Raw genomic sequence first — 15915 nt, 5'->3', positions numbered from 1 at the left:
GGAGAGGAGTTGAGAAGTTGATAGAGAAAGAAAAAAAGGAACTAATCTTAACAGCTGGGACACTATAGGATTAGATGTGATATGTAGGTGGTGTTATAGGAAACATGGCATATATGGTGGTAGAGAAAAGCAGAGCACCATGGTGAGAATGTAGTGTTGGGTTGGAGGGGAAGGGGGTAACATTCTCTTAGGACCACTTCAATGATAGTTTCTGTGGCCTCCTTAGAGCTTCTTCAATTTTTTTGGAGTCATAACTTCTAGTGTTTTGGGAAATATGACTGGGACTTGTTAAGTGTTGACTGGACACATCAAGGCATAAGGAGAGGAAGCATTAGGCCGGAGGGATACAGAAGGCCTCTATGGTGTTAGGAGCGAAATCTACCTATTCTTTTCTCTTTGGTAGATTCTAGTATTTAGTGCTGGAAGGGACATTTTCATCCTTTTACTCCAGCTTCCTCATTTTACAGATGAGAAAACAGAGGCCTGCAGTTGTGACTTGCCTGAGGTCATGTAGGTAGTAAATTGCAGAGCCAGTATTTAAACCTGATTGTCAAATTCAGTATGCCTTCTTTCCATTACATCACAGTGATTCCTTTCTTTTCCCCCTACTGGCACAAGCTATGTCCTAGTAACTAAGTTCTTCCCTTGTCTCAGCCGCACATGAGCAGGGCATTAGCTGACTTTTTTCCCCTTTCTTTTTAACCTCAGTGGCATTGATGTTCGTTATGCTGTCACATTCGACAGTGAAGCTATCAGCAACATTACCTGGGAAATGATTAACCTTCATTCGAACAAAGTAGAAAACCATGGCCTTGTGGACCGTGAGGATAAGCCCACTGCAGTTTATACAATTCACAACTTCAGAGACTACATTGCTGAAAGCCTCACCAGGAATTTCTTATTGGGAAACTCTTCCCTGAGGCTAGATCCTGACTCCCTTCAGGTTATCAAAGGTAAGGGAATTGACAACCATGACTGTCTATGTGTATCTTTAGTGTCTTTCTCCCAGGAGCTCTGGAGTAAAAACTGATATTCCTAAAACGTAACATATATGAACCCAAGTGTTAGTAATAATAATGCAAACTGGGCTTTAGAAATACAAATGCCTCTGATAAAATTTTGGAGGTGAGACTTAATGGGAGTAGAGAGGGGTGGACTAGAGAAAATGATTAGTGGAATGGTCAGATAACTTGAGAATAGAAGAGCAGTATGATTTCATAAAGGGTATAAGGGATTCAAGGAAAACCAGAAAAGCACATTAACTTAGTAAAGGAAAATATTGAAGACAAAGTCTTACTGGTTTTGAGCCCAGGGAAAAATAATAACTAATAATAGCTAGCATTTATATAGTATTTTAAATTTTGCAAATATTCTCTCATTTTATCCTCACAGAAACTAAGTTCTAGTATTATCCCCATTTTACAGACAAGGAAATTGAGGCAGAGAAGAGTTTAAATGACTTTCCCAGGGTCACACAGCTAATAAGTATCTGAGGTTAGCTTTGAACCCAGGTCTTCTTGACAGCACTCTTTCCCCTTGTATTGCTAGCTAGAATATAGGAGCATATAGGGCTACATGGTCCAGATTCAAGTAACTTCGGAAATAGAAGTTTTAACCTAGAACAGTGAGTGAACACAAGACCAGCAGGGAAAGAAATCTGCTTCAGATATTTACTGGTTGAACAACCCTGGTTAAATCCTTGAACCTCTCTGGGTCTCAGTTTCCTCATTATGTGTAATGTGTGGGGTGGTGGTAGAGTAAATAGCCTCTAGGGTTCCTTCCAGCTTTAAATCTGTGATTTGTGGATTACTTTGTTTTTAATTAGCCATTTATCTCAAATGTAATAATCCCCTCCCCTGCCCCCAGAATCTCAGGGTTGGAAGGTACCTCTGAGAACATCTACTTCAACTCTTATATGAACAAAAATTTCCTCTACAACATAATTGACAAATGGACTGCTGGTTGAGGGGAATTCATTAAGTCAACTAGTATTCATTAAGTACCTACTATGTTCTAGACACCATACTTAGAACTGGGGATATAAAGGCAAAAACCAAGCAAATAAACAAAACAACAACATCAACAAAACTCAGTCCTATCTCTCAAAGAGCTCACAGTTTAACGAGGGAGAGAATGTGAAAACAATTGTGTTGAAACAAAATTATACAAGATAAATTGGGGCTAGTCTCAGGGATGGCACGAAGATTAAGGAGAAAGGTTTTTTGTAGAAGGCAGGACTTTAGCTATGATATGAAGGGATCCAGGAAAGCTAGGAGGTGAAGATGAGGTGGGAGAGCTTTTCAGGAGTGGGGGATAGCTATTGAAATGCATTTAGGGGGGCAGCTAGGTGGTGAAGTGGATAAGGCACTGTCCCTGGATTCAGGAGGACCTTAGTTCAAATCCAGCCTCAGACACTTGACACTTACTAGCTGTGTGACCCTGGGCAAGTCACTTAATCCTAACTGCCTCATCAAAAAAAAAATGCAGTTAGGAGATGGAGTGTTTTATGCAAAGGACAGTAAAGAGGCCAGTGTCACTGGTTTACATACTATATAGAGCAGGGTAAGGTAAAGGAGTTTAGAAAAGTAGGAAGAGGCTAGTTTATCTGGGAATAGAGAATTTTATATTTGATCCAAGAGGGAACAGGGAAGCATTGGAATTTCCTGAATAGAGGCTGACAGGGTCAGACCTATGCTTAGGAAGATCAGTTTGAGAGTTGAGTGAAGGATGGACTGGAGTGAGGAGAGACTTAAGGCAGGGATATCTAATATTGTGAAAGTCTGGATGCGAGGTGATGAGGCCTGCACAAGGGTGGTGGGACACTTATGAGAGATGTAATGAAGGTAAAAATGACAGGCTTTGACAACTGATTGTATGTGTGTGTGTGTGGGGGGGGGCATGAGTTAGCCCATTATATTTTGGGACAGTTTTCATTTTAAGGTAGTTTACCCTTAGCTGTGAGCCCCCAAATCTACCTCTGCATTTTCTACCTTTTGTATCTAGTTCTACCCTTTGGGGACAAGCAGAATGAATTTTATACCTCTTCCACATGACAACTTTTCAAGTGAATGATGATCATGTCAACTAGAAATGTTTCTTAATATCTTTTTTCTTTAGTGAAAGATGCTTTCTTTCACCAAACTGAAGACCCACTTTGGAATGTTGAAAACCCAAGCATTCTGGTATCTCCACCCCTGATCCTTGTAAGTATTCTTCCACACCATTTATGTGTCTGGGCTCTTCTACTGGTGTCCCAACCTTTATACTCTAGTTCAATAAGACAACCCTTGGGACTCCATGAAATTTGTCTTGTTAGACATGTGATAGATAAGAAAGGCTAATTCATATTTACTTGCCAACATTTTTGTTGTGTCCTCTGGGTATTTACACAAAAGCTCCCCAGTAAGTTTTTCTAGTCATGACAATAGTCTATTATTTTCTCTATTGTTTTACTCCTCTGCTTTGTAGAACATATCTCTTCAAATTTGCTATTGCTGCCGTCTGGTTTTCAAGAGTGAAAGAGGTGACGTGCCCTTGCATTGTGGTTCTCATTAGCTATTATTCCCAAGGATACAATTCCCCATAACTTGTTTTTCTTCCTTTCTTCCACCTTCAGTGTGTGAGGGTAGGTGTATATATGTGCATGTATTTGTATGCGCATGTGTATGTGCAAGCATTCTGTCTGCAGTCGTGTTCTTAAGAGTTTACTGGAGGTTAAGATCAATCTATTTTCTTAAGCTAGAAAGATTATCATTGTTCTAGCATTAAAGCGAGATGAGTGGAAAACCTGAGAGAGTTTCTGGGTAATTAATAATCAATTTATGTGGGGCAGCTAGGTGGCACAGTGGATAGAGCAACGGCCCTGGAGTCAGGAGTACCTGGGTTCAAATCCGGCCTCAGACACTTAACACTTACTAGCTGTGTGACCCTGGGCAAGTCACTTAACCCCAATTGCCTCACTAAAAAAAAAATAATCAATTTATGAATTAGGCTAGCTGATAATCAATAAATTGATTGTCAGTGGTCTCTCTCAATAACCAAAGACAGAACCATGGAATTCACTGAAAGCTTGAATACCTTTGGAAAAGCAGGTGCTCCTGACAGGTGGAAATCAACCCTGAACAATTAATGAGGGAGTGGACATATTAATGAGGAGGTAGGCCAAAAGCCTTCAGGTCATCCTGCTGAGAAGGAGCCTTGATCATGAGACTCATTTGCCTCCAGCAATTTGGACAAAGGAGTTCATCTCTACCCATACCACTCTGGTTGGTTTTCTCCTTCATGAACTGGATCACCCTAACCTCCAATGGATCACCCTAACCTCCAGTGGAGGGTTGCAAGAACATGGGTTTAATACTTTAGGACTAGAATGCACCTAGATTAGATTCTATTTACACTGTAAACAAAAGTAAGGTCTCCTAGTTGGGATCCTGCCCAAGATCTTGGATGATGTACCCCAAGGATTAGGACAATCTCCTGTATCAGTCTCATCCTTCAGATACTGGCTGAATGACCTACAGGGACTGGTCCCTGAATGAGGAAAGAGAAAGGAAAAATCTCAATTCTTTTAAAATAATCAATTATTAATGTAATAGAAAAATAATCACTTCTTTCACAAGTATACTTGCTTACAAAGAATTATTGAATAAGGCATTTATTAAGCACTTACTATGTACAAAGTGCTAACGATGCAAATAGAAAATAAGACAGTCCCTGCTCTCAAGGAGCTCATATTTTATTGGGGGAGACAATGCATATGGAAGATCTCATCTCTGAGTCAGATGGAAAGGTCATGTGGTCCTTAGGCTTCAGTGGAAAAGCAAAGGGTAATTCCTCTTCTTTAATGTCACTTCCACTAATGAAATTATATCAGTTCCTGCTGTTGAAACATTTGATGTTGGACTGGAAGCATTGCTATTTCGATTGCTTTTGGATTCAGGGTCCTGGGTTATTTCTATCAGTATCTGAGGGAAGAAGGTGGTTAAAGTGGAAGTGGTTTTACCTACTTGTCTTTCAAGATGGAGAGTTACAGGATTCAAGAGCTCCTTTGGTATTGGTGGGGATGACCCCCTGTCTATAAGAATTGCCTCCCCAGACAATGGCTGTGAGGACTGAGTGAAAGAAGGACTGGTTGTCCTGGGGTTGCCACTGCCATTCCCTCTGCCCTGCTCAAAGTGCACCTGCACTTATCTGCCTGTTGGTAGCAGTTGGGCAGCAACTGGTGCTGGTGGTGATGAGGAAAGCCGGCCCTTCTCTATAATGATTTCTCCTTCAGTGATCACTATGGCAGGGTTGGGCTACACTTTACAAAGGAAAAGAAAGGTTAAGAGAGTCAATATGAGGGGATACAACACTTCTCTGCTGCTTCTAGTCATGCTAAAGCCTATGGCTCTCTCCAACTAGAGGAGGATTGTGGTCTGGTGACATTTCAAAGTTGTAAGGTGGGGTGTTCGCTCTCCTGTGGTGAGTCTTTTGCATTTTAAGTCGTGATAACTGGATGCATGGCAAAATAAGACATATGAAGGATGTATAAATAGTTGGGGGGAACAAGAGAAAACCATGAATCCTTTAGAATGTATCCTCCTTCTGAGGACAGGGATTGCTCATAATTTTGTCTTTGTATATTCAGTGCCTACCCTGAAAATATTAAGTATGTACTTAACAAATGCTTGTGTATCTGACTAAGGGAATATTCATTTGCAGATTTTTCTCTTCCCCACCAAAATGTCTAGAGGCATTTACCTTGTTATATTTCAGTACTTGAAGAAGGTAGAATTCCATTAGTTGGGGTAGTCTTTCCAATACAGATTTTAATCCACACATCTCTTATTACATGTTTTCATGAGTTTCTGTGGCCCCAACATTAATTGCCAAACTTCTAGTGATGAACTTCTTCAAACTTAGGTCCTTGCATGATAGATACAGGGTCATATCCACCCCCACAACAAGGCACCAGAATATTGGTACAATATTGACCTTACTATTTTCGTTTTACTTTGAAAATTGTTACTTCAATTTTATTCTCTAAATAACACCAGTGAAATTTAGATTAGATTTTAAGTTTTCTATTATTAATATAATTTTTATATTATAGATGAGTACATGTTGGAAATATTGGATTTAACATCTTCTTGGCATTATGTGTTGGAAAATAATTTGTTAATGCATTCCCTAACACCAGTATGCTTTTTATATGGCATTAGCAAATGTGAAACTGACCAATATAATTCTAAACTTGCTAATATAATGCATTGAAGGAAGACATTTTGAGTTGAATTAGTTACCATAGGAACATCTATTCATAAACTAAATGATGAGGTGCAACTCCTGGCAAGTGTTTATTCACCTTTCCCAAATGCACAGGAAGAGCTCATTGCCATCAATGGGTGACATTCATTCTTTCAAAAACAAAGGCATAATCGGTCCTTTTGATGTTGGATTCTGCCTGTGAATACTTCGTGCATTGTATGAATAAAATGACTACTATTTAATTTTTTGTTGATGCCAAGTTATTCAGTTAATGGACATTTAGAATCATAAGCACATAAAAATGTGAGAGGGAAAACAACTGCTACTTAGAGAGGCTTGTTTTCATTGAAGACTGTCATTTTCCCAGTATAGGAGTCATTTCATAAAATGGGTCCAGTAAAATTTGCTTCAATAAATATTACAATGGTAACAACATAACCTCACCTACAAGGCAAAAATATGAGTATAAAACCTACACATGTAAAATATACCTAATATGGCTGTGGGGGAGGTGGTTAGGTAAATTGTTTAATGGAAAAGAAATGTCCTGTTTTTAGAACAAACACACAACCATGGTGTGATGTGTTTTCATTATATTTACTTCAGCTGTGATGTGGTAGAAAAATTAGTACATCTGGAGTCAGAAGATCTGGGTGTATGTCTGACTCTGTCACTTACGGGCTCTAAGAACTTGGGCAAATCACTTGTCTTATTTATGTCTTCATGTCCTCATCTCTAAAGTGAGGCTAATAACACTGGGAACTGAGTTTAGAGGTAAGCAAAGTAGGCACAACATGAATGGACACAGAAACAAGCAAATAAATAAAAATGGAAATAAATAGACAAACAAATAAAAAATAAATGAATGTTTATGTATATATGTATACACATATATAAAAACAAATGCACATATTTTAATGATAAAAATATGACTCTCCATGATGTAAAGGTATTTTTTTTGATAAGCCAAGATGCACATGATAGCAATGGCTTTATGTATCTGTTGCATAGTAAAATGCAGGAGGTTCATTTTTCAGATCTGGCATTGGGTACACAAATGCCTTGTTAGGTTTTGATTACTGTGGGCCTCAACTGAGATGTTGTATAGAAAATACTTGGTAATTTTCAAGTTCTATATAAATTTAAGCTGTTACAGTACAGTTATTATCATCACATGTTTACAGTTTACCCACTGGGTCCTTGACACATTTATTTTCCATTAAAAAAATCTGAATAGTTTTGCTCTTTCCAGTTCTGTGAAGGGAAAATGGAAAGAAAAAGACGAGGACCTCTAAACATTTTTTTCTCCTTTTCTCAACAGCAAACCTCTTGTCTGGCCTTACAAAAACACACAGACACATCACTTATAGCAAGGTGGACCTGGTTTTTTTGTTTGTTTGTTTGTTTCTTTTTTTTACAAGAACATATTTTTCTTATATGTCTTGAGAATACTTAATGTGTTTTTTGGGTAGTTAAATGGAAAATCTGGTTAGTAGACCAAATTCACTGTGAGAAAATAATGGGTTTTGGGATGCCCAGAGGCCCCACTGGGGTGTGGGGGAATAATATTAAGATTGATTGGATTGACTTTGCTGATTAACTCACTTAAAGTTAATTGTGGGGCAATGGGGGTTAAGTGACTTGCCCAGGGTCACACAGCTAATAGGTGTCAAGTGACTGAGGTCAGATTTGAACTCAGGTCATCCTGAATCCAGGGCCAGTGCTTTATCTACTGCACCACCTACCTGCCCCTTAAAGTTAACTTAATTAAAACCACACCTACCTGAAAGTCTGGCCCTCAGAGGGTGTGTTCTCTGAACTCTGACCTCAGCATGTTCTGCTCATGGACCACCCTCAAGTCCAGTAAACCAATAGATTTGAATGATGCTAGCCAATTAGCTTTGAGCAGTGTGGAAGGGCTGCCTCTTCTCTGGACCTGGAGGAAGCTTCCACAGACAGACATGCTCTCAGACAGGCTCATGGTGGGGGATTTGGAGAAGGAAAGAGGCCATGCTGAGTTCTTATCTTTCCTCTAGGCTAGATAGGCTTTCTTAACTTTCTGAGCCAAGTGTTCTCTCTTTACTAATATTTAGTATGCTTTAATAAATGCTTAATGCCCCAAATTGGTGCTAAAGCTTCTAATTTATAAGTAACACATACTTTAGAAACCCCAGCTAATTTTCCCTAAACTTGGGACAGAAATAAGGCAACCACATATAGTTTTATTTGCTATAGCACATGTATACATGCTCACACATGTGTATGTATGTATATGCATGTGTGGATACAGAATACATGTGCGTATGCATATTTATATACATATGTAAGAAACATGAGATGTGCAAATTGAGAGACATCTCCACTCCAAATGTTCATGTGGACTATTTATGCCCAATCTGTGATATAGCCTTCTATAGTTGGACACACTACCTTGACTCCAATATAGCGATGTCAACCATAATGGACAATATTAAGATAAATGAATTGAAGATGCTCAGGTAAAACAATCAGTTCTTATGTGATGGTAGTGTGCTGCGATGGAAAGAACTATAAATAGATTAAATAGAATCCTAGAATGCTCAAGCTGAAAGGGACCTTAAGGATTGCTGAGCCTAATCTCCTTATTTTCCAAAGGAAGGAAACCCAATAACTCCATCTCAAGTCAATGAATAGTTTTGCTAATTGGCCTCCCTTGCTGTGATGATATGCTCAGGTCTTTTAACTCTAGCACCCCATAAGTACAAAATTGCAGTTCAGGAGACTTTAAGAACACATCAAAACTATCTCTTTAATGAAAAAACAATTCAGGAAGGAAAGGAAATTGAGACAGTCGTCACTTTCACTCTTCCTCCCATATTTACTTTCTCTATGATATGATTCAGCCTTTTTTTCCCCTCAGGATAATACCCTTCAAGCTGAATGGCCCTCAGCAGATGAATCAGCTGCCAGGAGTAGTTCACCACTTGATTTCACCAAACCAGGTTTCATCTCTGGGGCTCTTTCATCCACTGGCAGTGAGCTCTGGTCAAAGTCAGAAAGCCCTCCAGCAGATTTAGTGTCTCCATCAAAATTACCCCTTCCCTCGAAGGTGGGTTCCACTTCTCCCCCAGATGTTTTAGAGGGTAGCAGCCTCATTCTTCATTCTGTCACCCCAGCAGTGCCTCAGACTGGCTTGCCTATGGCTCCTAAGGATAGGACTTCTGGACCTGTTGCATTAGATGATGGTAAGTAATAGTATTATTGCACTTTCTTTCAAACTATTAGTAATTCTGTCTTGCATGAGGAGCAGGAAGCAGCAGTGTAAAGAGTCAGGAGAAAGCATTCCTTGAGGAAAAATGGCATATTAAGGGCAGGAAAGAAAGATGGAGAAATTTCTGAAAGGGGGACAACAATTAAATTAACTTGGCAAGAGTGGAGGACTTCATTAGAGGGCGGGTAGGTGGCACAATAGATAGAGCACAGGGCTTAGAATCAGGAAGACATCTTCCTAAGTTCAAATCTTGCCTCAGACACTTGCTACTTGTGTGACCCTGGGCAAGTCAGTTAACCCTGTTTGTCTCATTTTCCTCATCTGTAAAATGAACTGGAGAAGAAAATGGCAAACCACTCCAGTATCTTTGTTAAGAAAATCCCAAAAGGGGTCACGAAGAGTTGGACGCCACTGAATAACAACATACTATTACTAAATGCCAGAAGTAGGACTTGAACCTAGGTGTTCTTCACCCTAAGACTACCATTATGCCACAGAATGAATTGGAGGTAGGGAAATTAGAGGTAGGGAGGTACTAACAAAGAACCTATTGCAATAATATAGGCATAACTCATGGGAGAGAAGGGCTAAACCTAGGATAGTAGGAGATACAGAAATTAAAAGGAAAGAGTAGATCTGAAGGACATTTGGAGAAAGAATCAGCATAGCAGTGATAGAATAGCAATGAGAAAGAGGAGGATGACAAAGAGAAGTGAAAAAATGACTCAAGAGTTTTGAATTTGAGGACTCAGAAGATGGTGTTTGCCAGGGACAGGAATAGAGAAATTAGGAATGGGTAAATTGAACCACTCAGTGACAGGTAAAATTTCTTAGGGAATTTTCCTTCTAAATTCCCATTAGGATTCAATTTCTTTCTGGTAAATCTGCCTTTCAGCACCTCTTTGTTTTTATGGGGGTAAAAGAGCAAGCATTTGAAGATTAATTGCTTTAACAGTGAACAAGGTCTGGTCATTCCCTTCAGGGAGAATCAGGTTGTATTCACAAGCACCATTGTTCCACATTAAAAAGACACTGTCAGGTCCTCTTGCTGGCTGCCGAATTTAGCAAAGTTGAAGCCAGTCAATGACCCAACCGTTAACTTAATGAGAAAAACACAATGTCCAGCCATTCTTAGAGAACTAGGAGTAGAATGTAGAATTATACATAACCTGCAATTAATGGAAAACTTTATTTTTAGGACTAACAAGTACAGAAGAGCCAGAAGGTTTTTCTTCTTTTGATCTATTGAGTTCAAAACCACCCTCTCATCTTGTGCCAATGCCATCCATAGATGACTCCAAGCTGCCTTTGACTTCTTTATCAACTTTGACCTCTCCATCCGTATTGGATTCTCTTGCCATAGAAATTGCTACACCTTCTGGCTTGGATTCTTTGGCTCCCTCAATCAAGGACCAATTAGAATTGAGCATTTTTCAGCCAGAAACATACCCTGAAAGTGTACCCTTATTTGAAGATCAATCAGGTTCAGGATCTGGGCAAGAGCTGCTTACTTGGCCATGGAGTGAGCCTTCATTGCATCATGGCACTGAACCTCCATCTGAATCCTGGCTTGAAAATGAGGAATCATTTTTGCCAATTGAGAGTAAAGAGAAGAAACTAGATAGAGCCATAATTGATGAAGCAGGGGGCCATTTTGATGAGTCTGAAGCTGCCCTTAGGGAAAATAGTTCCATCCTTGGGGATAGCACAACCCAATCTGTACCTGTGTTTCTCTCAATGCACACATCAGAAGCAACCTCAGTTGATCATTATTTTGTTCCCAAACCACCCTTCCAATCAGAATCTACAGTAGCTTCTGCTTCTACTAATGATATGCTAGAAAAAATAGAGTCCTCTGAAGAATGGAAGCCAAATGAAATTGTAGAGTCATCTAATACAGAACTATCTGATAGAGACATTTCAACAGAAAAGTCAAGCATGGGACCTTTGTGGACTAGTCTTTCCAAGTTAGACGCAACTCAGTCAACAACTTCTTCTCTAGCAAGACCAGCCAAAGACACATTGGCAAGTACAACAAAGAATATTGTCACCCTTCTGTCTAGAGTCTCCATTTCTGAGTCCACCAAGTTGTCTCCAACCCTCAGCTCCACAAATCTGGAAGATGATGTGATTATGGGTGTACAGGACATTTCGTTAGAACTGGACCAAGTGGGCACAGGATACTACCAGCCTGCACTCAACCAAGAAGAAAGTAGCATTGCTGGTAGCCACGTGGAAATATCTACTAATATGCCCTCCACTGAGAAAGCTGATGTTGTTTGGCCCACACACAGAGCCTATCCAAATTACTCCCAGACAACAGGCCCTCTGGTGGTCTTCTTTAGCCTTCGGGTAATGAACATGCTGTTTTCAGAGGACCTGTTTAACAAAAACTCTCCTGAGTATAAAGCACTGGAACAAAGATTCTTAGAACTGGTAAGATTGGAAGTAAAATATAATGTGTATGGGGACTCTCTCTCTCTCTCTCTCTCTCTCTCTCTCTCTCTCTCTCTCACACACACACACACACACACACAAACACACACACATCTGCACCAAGAAAGGAAGAACATTTGTTGTTGTCAGTCATTATCTATCATCTACAAATAACATCCTAAGTTGAAGGTGGGGAAAATGATCAGACCGGTGGCTGCAGAGGGAGCTCATCTCAGAAGGTGCACATGTGGCACAGGTGTGTCAAGCTGAGCTAGTCATCTAAGGCCTCTAATGTAGGAATTCTGGGATTGAAACAGGTTTATGTTTTGATTTGTTTTGTGTCTTTTCCTTGAAAGTGATGTTTAGGGGGCAGCTAGATGGTGCAGTCGATAAAGCACTGGCCTTGGATTCAGGAGTACCTGAGTTCAAATCCGGGCTCAGACACTTAACACTTACTAGCTGTGTGACCTTGGGCAAGTCACTTAACCCCAATTGCCTCACCAAAAAAAAATATTGATGTTTAAAGTGGTCAAGTCAATCCTTGGGCATAACAATGATATTGTTACACTTAAATTTGATTCCTTAGTATGAGCCAAGGGAGGTCAGGGTATCTGAAGATCATTTTACAAGCTGTGGTATTCTTGAGTAACATATATCTCTTGGAGTAGTGCTGCAGCATTTGAGCAGCTGATTAATGCTTGCTCTATCTTTTCATTAGTTACAGGATGAATCAGGTATGGGAATGTCATTGGGAAAAATGGAGGGAAGGGGAATGTGTAAGTTTCCTGTTTATAAACTTGTTCTCATTTCTCGTGGATGGTAGCTAGTTCCCTATCTTCAATCAAATCTCACTGGATTCCAGAATCTGGAAATCCTGAACTTCAGAAATGGTAGCATTGTGGTGAACAGCCGAGTGAAGTTTGCTAAACCTGTACCTCACAACGTCAACAGTGCTGTGTATACAATTCTAGAAGACTTCTGCAACACTGCCTACCAAACCATGAACCTGGCCATTGATAAATATTCCCTGGATGTAGAATCAGGTAATGATACTGACCAGAGGTACCTGAGACAACGCAGTAGTGACTTGTATGGCTTAGCTTCTTTATATAACAAGTTTTATTGACAGTTGGGTGCCACAGTAGATAGAGCCTTGGACTTGGAGTCAGGAAGACCCAAGTTCAAATCCAATCTCAAATGTTTACTAGTTGTGTGACCCTGGACAAGTCACTTAAACTCTATCTCATTTTCTTCAGCTGTAAAGTGGGGATCCAATGAGATGTTTGTAAAGCACTTAGCACAATGCCTGGTACATAGTAGGCACTACATAAATACTCATTCCCTTGCCTTTTCCTTAATGATGGCTTTTAAAATCTCATGGCCATTTCTGGGGATGTCTCTTTCCACAGAACTCCATTGTATAAAGAAAAAATAGTTAAAAATCAGTGACTGTATCTGACAAAAGTATGTACAACATTCCACATTGGGATTCCCTCACCTGCCTTTCCTCATCTCTTTCTAATTTGTCCAGAGTAGGCTGTACCACCAGTGGAATAGCCTATGCTGAATGCACTGAGTATATTTGGTTATTGGCCACTAGCCTCTTCCTGGAATCCAGTGGTTCTTTCATGTCCATAGAAGTTGATATACTTCCCATGGATAAAGAAGAGAGGAGGGGCAGCTAGGTGGCGCAGTGGATAGAGCACCAGCTCTGGGGTCAGGAGATCCTGAGTTCAAATGCGGCCTCAGACACTTAACACTTACTAGCTGTGTGACCCTTGGCAAGTCACTTAACCCCAATTGCCTCACTAAAAAAAAAAAAAAGAAGAGAGGAAATAAGTATTTGTTGGCAATAACTACATACCAGGGACTGTGCTAAGTGCTTTATAATGATTATCTCATTTGACTCTCACAATAACCCTGGGAGGTAGGCTCTGTTACTATGCCCATTTTACAGGTGAGGAAACTGAGACAAACTGAGGTTACCTGAAGTGCCCAGGGTCACACAGTTATTAAGTGTCTGAGGTGGGATTTGAACCCAGGTTTTCCTGACTCCAGTTCTAGTGCTCCATTCACTGAGTCACCTAGCTGCCTCTGGTGGCTAACGACAATCTCTACTCTTTAATTTCCTCTGAAGGTGTGAAATGAAGGGTTCTCTTTGAGTTCAACTAGCATTAATTAATTAATTAAGTGCCTCCTCTGGGCCAGGCATCATGCTAATAAGTACTGAGATATAAAGACAAAAAGTGATAGAATCCTTACTTTTCAAAAGCTTACGTGTTACTTGGGGGGAATAGAAAGTACATACAGAATAAATACCAAATCCATACCAGACAGGTAAGTACTGAGGAATCTCAGTAGCATCTGAAAGGATCAGAAAAGGTTTCATTTAGAAAAAAGGTAGTACTTGATCTGGGTCTTGAAGAAATTGAAGCATTCAATGAGGTAGATATGAATGGGTGAGTGTATTCCAGGCATGTGGGACAGCTAGTGCAAAATCACAGAGGCTGTAGACAGAGTGCCCTGTGTGAGGAACCGAGAAAAGGCCAATTTGGTTGGAAATAGAGTGTGAGAAGGGGAGTAATGTGCAAAGAGACTAGAGATATTGATTGGGACCTGGTTGTGAAGGGCTTTAAAAATCAGTTTATAATTGGTCCTAGAAACAATAGGGAGTCTCTGGCATTGTTTAAGTAGGGAAGTGACATGGTGTTAGCTGTGTGGGAGAAAATTTGGAAACAACTAGGAGGCCATTGCAATAATGCAAGCTTCAGGACCTGAACTAAGGTGTTGGCTTACATTCTAATATACATTTCCATACATAGAAAATAAAATATGAAATATATACAAAGTAATTTGAGAGGGTAAACATTGGTTATTGGGAGAATCAGGATAGGCCTCCCAAAGGGCATGGCACTTGAGCTGAGCAATGAAGGATGCTGATGATTTAAGAGACAGAAGTGAGGATGTAGTAGGTACCAAGCATTTTGTATAAACTATACAAGTGTTTCCTTTGAATGTCCTCTCCAGGGACGTCGAGCATTAAAAAGTGTCAAAAAAACATGATCCAAGCCAATCATTGCATTATTATTTTAAAGGATAACTTGAAGTTATTTGCAAATACCAACAGTATTAGTGGTAGAATATGAGTCAAGTCTGAACACATGGATGCAGAGGGTGATATTGGATCCTAGAATTTCATTCGCTACCCTTCCACACTGCCACCCTCTGTATCAAAAGAGATTATGGGTTTGGGTGGGAATAAGGAGGCTTGTTGGGACTAGAATTATGTGTTCTATTTTTTTAAAACAACCTGTGTTTTCAGTTCTTTCTTCATTCAAGGTAATTATGAAGAAAGTTTTGTTGTTTGCCTTGGAAAGAAGCACATATCCTCCGGCACCAAGAAAGACCAATCCATTACCCATTAAGAGTAGAGGAAATAACCAACCTATCCTCCAGTTTTAAGTTAAATGTGATCATCTCCTTCTGGCTGCTTTTGCATTTTTCTCAAGCCCCCGGTGTCACACTGCCTTTCGTTATCAACAGATGATCTCATTTCCTATTTTATGAATATGTTAGAGGCTGTCTGATAGGAATATTCTTAGCTTCCTTCCTTTCCATATCATATTTTTCTACATTTATCTATTCCCTGCTTTCCTGTTTTCTATGAGGAAGACTTTTCCCTTCTTACAAGACCAGCTTCTCTGTCTACCTCCTTAAGATTCTTTCAACCCACATCAACCCAAAGACCTTGCTCCATCAGTCATCCCCTTTATATCAAATCTTCAATCTCTCCTTTTCTATTGATTTTTCCCTTTTGTCTACAAACATGTTCTAATATTTAGAGCTGAAAGGGATTTTGGGTATCACCTACTTCAATCTCTTTATTTTATTAATGTAGAAATGGAGGCAAAAAAAAATGGAGGCCAAGGGAGGTCAAGTGAAATGCTAGGTCACACAGTTAGTGAGTAAGAGAGTGAGGT

General features: G+C 39.8%; 1 protein-coding gene across 1 annotated transcript in view; it reads left to right on the top strand.

Moving 5' to 3' along the window:
* IMPG2 (interphotoreceptor matrix proteoglycan 2) overlaps positions 1 to 15915 on the top strand; it is a 123457-nt gene that overhangs the window by 94340 nt on the left and 13202 nt on the right. Inside the window, exons 11-15 of the mRNA XM_043997793.1 lie at positions 709 to 953; positions 3118 to 3203; positions 9149 to 9473; positions 10698 to 11935; positions 12759 to 12978. Of these exons, the coding sequence (XP_043853728.1) occupies positions 709 to 953; positions 3118 to 3203; positions 9149 to 9473; positions 10698 to 11935; positions 12759 to 12978 (2114 nt within the window). The remainder of the gene's footprint in view (positions 1 to 708; positions 954 to 3117; positions 3204 to 9148; positions 9474 to 10697; positions 11936 to 12758; positions 12979 to 15915) is intronic.

Source organism: Dromiciops gliroides, chromosome 3 (assembly GCF_019393635.1).
Source record: "Dromiciops gliroides isolate mDroGli1 chromosome 3, mDroGli1.pri, whole genome shotgun sequence".
In the NCBI taxonomy this organism is placed as follows: Eukaryota; Metazoa; Chordata; class Mammalia; order Microbiotheria; family Microbiotheriidae; genus Dromiciops; species Dromiciops gliroides.
This window is presented reverse-complemented; position numbering and strand designations above follow the sequence as displayed.